The sequence below is a fragment of the Panthera uncia genome (assembly GCF_023721935.1).
Source record: "Panthera uncia isolate 11264 chromosome D3 unlocalized genomic scaffold, Puncia_PCG_1.0 HiC_scaffold_8, whole genome shotgun sequence".
Lineage (NCBI taxonomy): Eukaryota > Metazoa > Chordata > Mammalia > Carnivora > Felidae > Panthera > Panthera uncia.
The window spans coordinates 62,843,553-62,853,638 of NW_026057586.1; the positions used below are offsets into that span (position 1 = coordinate 62,843,553).

Sequence of the window (10,086 nt, forward strand, 5' to 3'; positions counted from 1 at the left end):
TTGGCAGGTGGGAAGGCTGGCTGTGGGGGAAACTGAGGGCAGTAGGGAGCAGCTGGAGGAGGGAGGGCCCTGGTAGGGTCAGGAAAAGTTTCCCCTTTGTTTGCAGACTGCCCCCAAGTGCCCCCAAGCTCTTGTCTGTTATAAATGAAATCCAGCAGACCCATCAGGGGGACAGAATCAAGAGTTTTTGTACCCAAGTACAAAGGGGATTTCGCTGGGAATAAATTGGCATTTATCAGTGGGGTCAGTTGGATAATTTAACAGATGATGACGGGACAGACAGGTGGGTGGTGTCCACAATAAAAATGCATTAGGGGTGCCTGGCTGGCTCAGGGCATGTAACTCTCAATGTCAGGGTCATGAGTTCAAGCCCCACATTGGGCATGGAGCCTACTTTTTTTTTTTTTTTAACGTTTTTATTTATTTTTGAGACAGAGAGAGACACAGCATGAACGGGGGAGGGGCAGAGAGAGAGGGAGACACAGAATCGGAAGCAGGCTCCAGGCTCTGAGCCATCAGCCCAGAGCCCGACGCAGGGCTCGAACTCGCAGACCGCGAGATCATGACCTGAGCTGAAGTCGGACGCTTAACCGACTGAGCCACCCAGGCGCCCCCAAGGAGCCTACTTTAAAAAAAAAATGGATTAAAAAATAGATGGAAACATACCTCAGACCTGACACAGGGGAGATTCCAGAAGAAGCAAAAATGTAAATGTCAAAACAAAATTACATGACATCTTGAAAGAAACTGGGGGAAACAGTTTGATAATCATGGAGTGGGGAAAACCTAAGAATGACGCAAATCCCACGACGAGGTTGATAAGAAGTATGTGTCCTGAGTCTATCTACAAAGTCAAAATCCAGATGACAAACTGGGAAAAATATCTGCAACTCATAACAATGGGTTAATTTCTCTAATATATATAAAGAGCTTTAAAACAAGAAAAACATCCAGTGGGAAAATGGGCTTGAGGACTTAGTTCCCAGAAAAGGAAAAGGGAATGGCCATTGACCCTGTGAAAAGATGCTCAACTTCATAGTAAGAGGCAAATTAAAACCGTTTGGCTGGAGAGAAAAGCATTTTCCCCATCAGACAGCCAAAAATCAAAACTTGGATTGGGAGGGCCTCCCTTGTCCAGCTGGGTAGTGCCATAAACCCCACCTCTAAGCCGGACATCAGACCATATTAAAACATATTAAACCTTTGACCAAATGATTCTACTTCCAGACACCTATCCTACAGATAGATATACTTACACATGTGTGGAATTTAATATAGCAGAGCTAAGAATGGAAGTATGGAAACAGCCTAAACGTTCAGGACAGGAACTGGTTGAACGGAATTGTGGCTGGTCCTAACAAGGGAATACTAGAGATTGTTCAAGTAGTAAGATCAACTTTTAAATGGGGGGGAAAAAAGGCATAGTGCCAAACTTGTATAGAATATGCTATCATTCAGAGGGATATTATGCATATTTGCTTGTATACGCATAAATTATCTCTGGGGGGATTTGAGAGGATAATCCTGTGGAGGGAGGTGGTGGGAAGGAGCCTTCTCTCTGGGGATCCTTGGAATGCTCTGAATTGGAGCCGTGTGAATATATCACCGATTAAAATGAGAATCAAATCAGGTACACAAGAAACCATGTTGCAGGGGATGCAGTCATGGGGGGACAAGGGGTATGAGACTTCTCACTTGTAGCTTGGGGATTTGGAGCCCTGTCTGGATGTTTTCAGGGCAGACTTATGGGAATGTGGAGTCCAGATCCCACTGTTCTCAGATGGGAACTGAGGCTCCAGGAGAGAGGGAACAGAGCCAATTTCAAAAAACTGACAACTTTTGTCTCTTATGTGGGCTTCAAACACAGCAGAGATGTGCTCACTTAATAAGGAGGAAAAATCTGGGCCAGTGGCTGGTGGGTTTGCATTGTGCCCCCCTCAACTCCCCCTTCACCCTAGTTCTGGAATTCTCACTGGAAGGCAGGAGGGCTGGAACCCAGTTTGGCAAATGCTCAGCTGAGGAGGGGAGCTGGGCTGGCAAGAAACAGTTTTCTGGCTTCACAGAAACAGTTTTGGGGGCCAACATAGTTGCCTAGTGGGGCAAGGAGTCAAGGAAGATAGTGGCCCAGAAACTTTGGAAACCTCATCTCTGGGGGTCAGACGACCTCCCCCAGAAAATTGCACTATTTCTATCTACTGCTTTAAAGCAGTGGGGTAGCCCTGTGGCACGAGCTCCAGTGGTCAGTGGGCCCTGAGGTGTGGGCCGGTGTCCATAGTGAATGTTTCAGCTGTATTCCTGCGGGGGATGTGCGCCCAGCTTCAGGCCCTCCTCCCTCATTCACCGCCAGCACCGCCAGGCTCTGGGTGGAGAACTTGCCCACACCCCCTAGTCTTTTCTTTGCCCACCCAGGGAAGGGGCTTCATAATTTTTATCAAGACCAAAGTACGGGCATAGGCTACCTGCTCAGTCCTTCCCCTCCCTTGGCAACGTGATCCACATTAATCATGCTCAAGTCTATGCAATGAGATGCTCCAAGGTTGAAGGAATATGTAGGGACATCAGGTGACTCCTTTCATTTCACAGATGGGAGTGAGGCCTGGAGGGGAGCAGGGAAGGCGCTTGACTATAACAACCTCTGTGTGATTATGTGATCGGGCTCCCAGAAGCAGCGGAGGATTGAGGGGAGGCAGGGAGAGGAAGGCCCTGAGGCAGGGGTCTCAGCTGAGGCTGAAGGAGCAGTGGGTCCCTGCATGTGAGGGGTGACAAGGTGGGAGGCCTGGGGAAAAGCCTGCGCCACTGGCCTCTCCAGAATAGACCAGCTGTGAGGCTCCTGCATGCAGCCCTGGGCCCAAAGGCCACGGAGCTGGGTGCAGCCACCTCTCAATGCTCACAGGTTGCTGGGGGATACAGGAAGAGAAACCCCAGCTCACAAGGCCTGGACCAAAGCAGAGAGGCCTTGGCATAGTCCTGCACTGGGTGGCCTCATGGAAGGTTTCCCAGAAGGGCATAGTGTGGGGCTCAAAGTGGGCAGATGGGAGATAAGCATTCCCTGCAGAAGGAACAGCACCCGTGAGGTGAGCTGTGAGGACAGTCAGGTCTTTATTGGCAGATGACATGGTAGCACTGGAGCGATGATGGAGAGTAGGTGGAAGTCTATGTCCCCTCCCCCATCTGTTTCACACCTCACTTGGAGGCATTATTTGGAAATGAGTTTCTGCAGCTTTTTTTCAAGGCTCCCTGGGGCAGCCACTAGGGTTTGTAGGATTTGAGGAAGGGACAGGCTGCTCAATGGGCAGTGGAGCCCTTGTTTTGGGCTAAATGCGGCTGACCACGGCAGCACTTGGGGGTGGGGGTGGGGGTGGGGGGACAGGATGCGGCTTGAGTGAGATACAGCAGCAGGCCTCCTTGGTGTACAGGGCATTACACGTTCCAGGGGACTTGGAAGTGGATCCCTGACTCACAGACACTCCCCTTTTCCGAGGAGCCACCATCTTGATCCCCCAGCTGGCCTCAGAGCCTGACACTTCCAGGTTTCTTGGGGGGGGGGGGGAGGGGGGGGCGGGCGGTGCAGGCCATACTCTGTTCTCCTGTGGGGCCTCCAGCCTCCCTAGACACAGCAGGAGCCCAGCCTATCTTGTCTCCCTCTCTGGTCTTGGGAGACCCCCATTGTCATGTGAAGCCACAAGGTAAGCCCTAACTGGGAGTGAACGTGTGGCTGACTCCTGGGAGATGACCGGCCCAGCAATGGCACACCCAAGGAAGCTAGGGTCTGTCCTCATCTGTGAAATGAGGGAGGTGGACTAGATGCTCGTGGAGACCTGTGCCCTTGCCCTCTCCTGACCATGTATGGTGTGGGATCTGAGAGCTAGACTCTAAGAGCAGATCTGAGCACACCCAGAAGCAGAAGAGATATTCTGTGCTGGGAACTCAGGGACGGGGGGTCACACAGGAGCTGAGGGGTCGTGACAAAAGCCAGGGCCGGGGTGGGAGCAGTAGTTGCTCAGATCCATGAGGGAGGCCCCAGGTCATAAAGGAGGCAGATGAGACCTTCTGGCTTTAGCTGCAGCCACGCCACCATCCCCACCTCCAGGACGGACACAGATGTGGGGTTCCACGCCCTTTCATTGAGGGAGCTGGAGCAAAACACTCAAGAGATTTTTGTGGAAGAGGAGCATCTCACTCCCACCAAGATGGGCAACACCCTTCCAGCTTCCCTTTGAGCTGATTACTTCCTCTTTCAAAATGTGACCCCAACCATCACCCCTGTACTTCTGGAAGTAAATCCTTGCTGTCTAGGGCTGAAGGGAACAGTACCCGCCCCTACCCCAGGACCTAGACTAAGATGCAAAGCAGTCCTCAGGTATCTTGATTAGCAAGATGGCAAGCAAGGGTGGGCTGCCCCAGAGGACAAGAGGCCAACAATTCTGTGATGGGAGAGGAAGGGAGGATGCAGATCCACGCGGAAAGTGCCAGCTGACTGCACTCCATAGCCTTAGGGCCTGGGTTGTTCTGCATTTGCCACAATCAGAGGGCACATGGGACTTGTCCTCGGCTTTAAGCCTGGGCTGGGAACCAGGAGTTTCCTGCCCCTGCCTGCCAGGTGTTCATGGTGACACCACAGAGGTACCACATTGGCTGGACCACTGACAGCTATCTCAGGGAAGGAGCTCATGGACACAGCAGACCCCCCTCTGTACACACACAGCCCTTGTCACTACCTGTGGCTCAAAGGCAGGATTGTTCCTCACTCCCTCCAAAGGCTTGGTCCGGGTGACAATGCTGTTCCCTATAGGCCCTCAGCTTTCAAAAGCAAATTCACTTAAATTACATGTTTAAAGAAACAAAAAATCTTCCATCTAAGATGATCTTGCCTAGAGAGACTGAGCAAGAGCAAGGGGGTCTCAAAGGCACAGAGCCATCAGGCATCCAGTGGAGCCCCCTCCCTGTGCAAGCAGGTAAAATGCACTTGACTTCTCCCACAGGTCAGGCAGTACGGGCTGGCCCTTTGCTTTAGTCAACACACAAGTGCTGGCCCTGGCTGACTAGGGCCAGTTCCAGGCATAGGAATTCCTAGTGCTAGTGGCTGGGTCTCACTTAGGTGGAGATGCTGTAGGGGCTATGGAGCCTCTCACACCATGGGCTAGAAAGGCATTCTAGCCCAAAGGCACCTGCTCTGAGCAAGCAACATGGCAGCTGAGGCCCCTATGGCCCAATATGGGTGCAGAAATTGCCCACTGTCTTATCATCTCCACAAGGGAGCCCCTGCACTTGACCGGAGGGGCCTTGGATCAGTTAGACTCCAGCACACTGGGCCTTGATACTGATTTTATTGTTGACAGTGCCCCGAGGGCCAGGACCTTCAGTGTCCCTGCAGGGTGCACTAAACACCTGAAGGCTTTCCAGAGGCACTATTCCATAAAACATGAATGGCTTCAAAACTACAGGCCCTGTGTTGTGTCCAGAAACTGTTGTGGTGGAGACCTGGGTGCCTAAGGAGAGCAGAGGCCAGACACAGATTTGAGGGACGTCAGGGCAATATAACCAAAAACTCTGCCTCTTGTGCACCTCCCCACTCCCACCTGAAAACTGTCCAAAAGTTCCAGAACAACAGGACTTTCCAGGTCAAGAAACTAGGGCACTAGGGCAGGGTTTGATCCTGGGGAACAGGGAAGTGAAGGCTTCCTTTTCCCAGGATACCCTTTGCCCATCTGGTAGATGGAGGAAGGTAGGGCTGGGAGAAAAGCCCAGACCCAGCTGACTCTCCAACCTCTAAAGCAAATCAGATTTTGATCCCAATCTCTCCCTCCCCTTCTCCCCCTGACCCGACCCCAGCCAGCCTGAGCCCAGCCAGCCCTAGCCTACGTGGTGGCCCCGCCCCCGCATGTGAGAATGGATTCAACTCTGGGTTCCCGCCAAGGGCACAATCGTCAACCTGCCCTGGGAGGGCCAAGCTGCAAACGGCGTTGAATGGGAGGCTCCGATTTGAGTCTGATTCCTGGGTCTGTGGCCCCGGGCAGGATGCCAATCAAGGCTGAGGCTTCTGCTGGGGGCACAGGACAGACAAGGCTAGGCAAAAGGACTCCCGCCCTCTGTTCCCCAGTCACTGTCCCGGCCCTGCACCCACTCCTCCTCAAGCCAAGGAAGCCCGAAGCAGCAGCAGCCTCCAAACCGTTTATTTCTCCGGACCTGGAGGTGGGGGTCGCTGCGGGCGAAGCGGGCACAATACTGCGGGCAGCAGGGCCTTGGTGCAGGCGGGTAGGGCCGGCGCGGCCCTCAAGCGAAGGTGGAGTTGTTCCAGCCCACGTTGGCCGCGTTCATGTCGTAGTAGTTGATGTAGATCCTGCGGGGCGTGGAAGCCAGATTCAGCGGGCTGCGTTGTCACGGGCCTTGGGCTGCACCCCTCGGCGCCCCCACCGCCCCTCGGCGCCCCCACCGCCCCTCGGCGCCTCCAGAGCCCCACGCACCTATCAGGGCTGACGCGCAGGCGCTCGGCCAGCAGGCCACACAGCAGCTTGCTGTAGGAACGGTTCTGCGCGCCGCCGATCTTGCCGATGCTGTGCAGGCTGCAGAGCGCGCACGGCTCGCTGGAGCCGCCGAAGACCATGAGCTGGTCAGGGACCACGTGCACCGCGATGTACTATGGAGAGACGGGGTGCGGTCAGCCGGCCCGCGAGCCCTCGCCTGGGCCCGGGCGGCCACCCATTCCATCCCTTCCCTGCCCAGAGCCTCGGCCTGGAGTCGCCCCCTCCTCGCCCCCAAGCCCGGGACCACCTCGTCCGGCCCGCACCCCTTCTCCCTGTTCTCTCCTGGCAAACCTGGGCCGGCTTGCCGGTGGCCTGCGCCAGCTGCTGAGTGAGCTCGGAAAGGAGCCCGTCCGGCACGGAAGCGCGGGGGACATTGGTGTTCACCACGAACATCGGCATGCTGGCGAAAGAACGGCGGGGACGGGTGCACAGGAACCCACCAACGCGCGAAAGGCTGCAGCACGGTAACCTGAGCTACGTGACCGCCGCCTGGTGCAGCCCAACAGGAAGCTGAGGCCCCGCCTCCTGTGACGCCACCGCCGGCGGACGCCCCGCCTCCGTGCCGCTGTGGGGCCCTCCCGGCTGGTGACGTCATCGGAAGCGGAGGCCCCGCCCCTGTGCGGCCACAGCTCTCTCCTGACTGGTGAAGTCCAGGCTGGCGGAGACCCTGTCTTGGCGGAACTTGGGTTGCTGGCTTCCTGGACCCACTCACCCTCTCAAAGCCGTTCTTCACGCGGCGGCCAGAAATCTTCCTATCCTTCGTTTCTTCGCTAGTCCTTTACTTTAGTTACTGACGTTTATTCAGCGACGTGTGTGTGCCAGGAGTTCGAGATGCAGCAGTTAACTGAGCACGTGGCCCCTTGCCACCCTCCAGGAGCTCACAGCCAGCAAAGTAGATGAAGTCCCAGCCCATTCCACCACACGCACCGAACCTTTGTGTGCCCCGAGTCTCCAGGGCTACATGTTCCCCAAGGCTGTAGTCCTGGGCCTGTGTGTGTGTGTGTGTGTGTGTGTCTGTGTGAGAGTGATGGGGAGAGGTAGGCATTGCTGCAGGTAGAAGGGGGCATCCAGAGTAGAGTCAGGGGCAGCATCCAGGTGCCTTCCCTGCACCCTTGCTCTTTAACGTAAGTGAGCATGCTGGGAGGTGCCAGGGGGAGGGGCAGGGAATAAGAGATGAGGCTCAGGCAGGGCTCCATAGACCAAAGGCAGTCAACAGCTCTGTCTCGGAGCCCCTGCTCCCCTGGACAACTTCTCTGCAGGTCTGGGAACTTTAGCTCCTCGGGGGAAGCCCCACCATAGTTAGGTCCTCTAGGAATGCCCTCCCTGAGAGTCTTGGTGAATTCTTCCCATCCCTTCCACCAATGGTAAGCTCAGGGGGCATCTAGTGGGTAGCAAGCATACAAGAGACCCAGACTGAATACTGGTTGAATGAACGAATGGGTGAATGAAGACAGTCATGACACGGCAGGAAGAGGATAGGGCAAGTGGCTGGATTGGGACCCTGACCAGGCCTGCAGGCCTTGCCATCCCTGGGAAGAAGGGCTTGTGGCTACGTGGCCACCCCACTTCCACTCTGAAGAGCCCCCTCTGGTCAGGGTGCTGTGCTGGGGAACAGATCTCTCTCAGGTGCTCTAAGGGGCACATTGTGTTTGGCCAAGTCCTCAGAGCTCTCCAGGAAGGTCCTGTCTTTGGCATCTGGCAGGTGCTATCCAGTTAAGGTGGCACAGCACACACTGGCCTTGATATGCTACAGCAAGGACACTTGGCCTGTGGGACCAGCCAGTATCCACTCAAGTAGGTCCCATGGCCCAGTTGTGCAATACCCTGCAAGTGTTTGTTCCTCCACCTAGGCCCCAGGCTGCTTCCTCACTCTCACACCCTATGCCCAGGCCTCCTTACCGCTGATGGACTGATGCACTCCACGCCATGTCGACAGCTCCCCCGCCCCCTTCCAAGCTCAGTAGCCAATTCAGCACCTTCTGCTTCCTGTGTCCAAATCCAAGTGCGTGACTATTCCTCCCACACCTGTTGGCCTGCCAGTGAAATGTACTTCCCTCCACTGTCGCCCTTATCCTTCCCTCTCTCCACCCAGCCCATCACCACCACCACCACCTTAGTTTAAGTTAGCTGGCTTCACCTTTGGCCTAGCATGGACCCTGTGATAACGCCATGGTGGACTGTTCTTCCTGGGAGAGGAGTCTATTTCCCTGCCCCCTGCCAGCGGACCTGGCCATATGACTTACCTTGCCCAATGAAATGCAAACAGAAGTTATGTAAGTGACTCCAGGAAGAATATTCAAGAGCCTGCACCTGCACCCGGTTCTCTGAGATGGTGGAAGTGTGACAAGATGGATCCACACCAGCAAACACCAGCAATGCCCCTGTAGGTGAGCCACTGCAATTTTGAGGTTTACTGTAGCATAGGGCAGTCTTCCCTAATCAGGACAGCCTATTTACTAATTACCCTTCCCTTTCCCAGTAGCAGTCAGTGCCATCTTTCTAGAAGGGCATCTGGGGAGGTGATATCATTCACAGGCCCACCCCTTACTAGCTTGGACACTTGACTCACCCCCTCTCTGAGATTCAGTTTTTCCCCCACCTGTAATTTGAAGATAGTAGTGTCCACCTTACAGAGGAGTGTTCTGAGGACCAAGCGGCCTAAATACTGGTGATAGTCCCCGCTGATATTAGTGGTAGTACTGTCACAATGCCCTGGCATGTCACAATGCCCTGCCCCACATTTTGCACCCCTCCCCCTTGGTCCCTGAGACTGTGCACTGTCCTTAGGGACCATGCTCCTGACTCTTGGCTCTGGCATTGGTCCTGAAATATGGTTTGCATGCACTTTACCTCATCTACCTCAGTTCCTTGGGAAAGCCCCAGAACCCCTGGCTTTAATGTGGTCCTGTAACATGCCCAGCACCTCTCCTTCCTTTGAGGCCATAACCTTATTCCTATTTGTGCGTTAATGTTTCCTTGCTAGGTGGTAAGCTCCATGAGAGAGGGGACTGGACTGTCTCTTTTTGGCCATCGCTGTTTGCCCACCTCCTTGACCCATTATTACCTCAGTGGTAGGCAGAGGGCCTCCAAAGATGTCCATGATCTAATCCCTGGAATCTGTGAATGTTATGTTACACGGCAGAAGTCACCACACAGATGTGATTAGAATTGCAGACCTTCAAATTGGGGGGTCACTATGGATTATCTGGGTCGGCCCAATGTAATCACACAAGCCCTTAAAAGCAGAGAATTTTTTCCAGCTAGACTCAGTGAGATGCGGCAGAAGGGGAAGTCAGACTCAAAAGCAGGAGAAGGACTTGATGCGCCATTACTGGCTCTGAAGATGAAGGAGGCTAGGAGCCTCAGTCATACAACCACAAGGAACTGGATTCTGCTAACAACCTGAATGGACTTGGAGAAGTGGGTTCTTCTCTAGTTGACCTAGGGACACCTTGACTTTGGCCGTACAAGACCCTAAGCAAAAGACCCAGTCACTTGATGCTGGACTTCTGACCCACAGAAAGTGTGAGATAATAAATCTATGTTGTTTTAAGCTGACAAA

At 54.3% G+C, this 10,086-nt stretch overlaps 1 protein-coding gene and 1 long non-coding RNA gene across 2 annotated transcripts; one reads left to right on the plus strand and one right to left on the minus strand.

Moving 5' to 3' along the window:
• Positions 1-6,157: 6,157 nt before the first annotated feature.
• MIF (macrophage migration inhibitory factor) lies at positions 6,158-7,021 on the minus strand. The gene is made up of 3 exons (XM_049620512.1): positions 6,816-7,021; positions 6,465-6,637; positions 6,158-6,340 (listed from the first exon to the last, which is right to left on the minus strand). The coding sequence occupies exons 1-3, from the start codon at positions 6,921-6,923 to the stop codon at positions 6,274-6,276; spliced, it is 348 nt and encodes a 115-aa protein (XP_049476469.1). The 5' UTR covers positions 6,924-7,021; the 3' UTR covers positions 6,158-6,273.
• Positions 7,022-7,117: 96 nt separating this feature from the next.
• On the plus strand, positions 7,118-10,086 carry LOC125914866 (uncharacterized). Its single transcript, XR_007455465.1, has 2 exons — positions 7,118-8,911; positions 9,785-10,086. It is a non-coding gene; the product is annotated as an uncharacterized LOC125914866 (long non-coding RNA).

Bases quoted from the DNA above. Each gene is read 5' to 3' on its own strand.
- MIF (XM_049620512.1), bottom strand. From the start codon at position 6,923: ATGCCGATGTTCGTGGTGAACACCAATGTCCCCCGCGCTTCCGTGCCG. The intron at 6,638-6,815 runs GTTTGCCAGGAG...GTCTCTCCATAG, and splicing joins CCACCGGCAAGCCGGCCCAG to TACATCGCGGTGCACGTGGT. The intron at 6,341-6,464 runs GTGCGTGGGGCT...CACGCCCCGCAG, and splicing joins CTGCGCGTCAGCCCTGATAG to GATCTACATCAACTACTACG.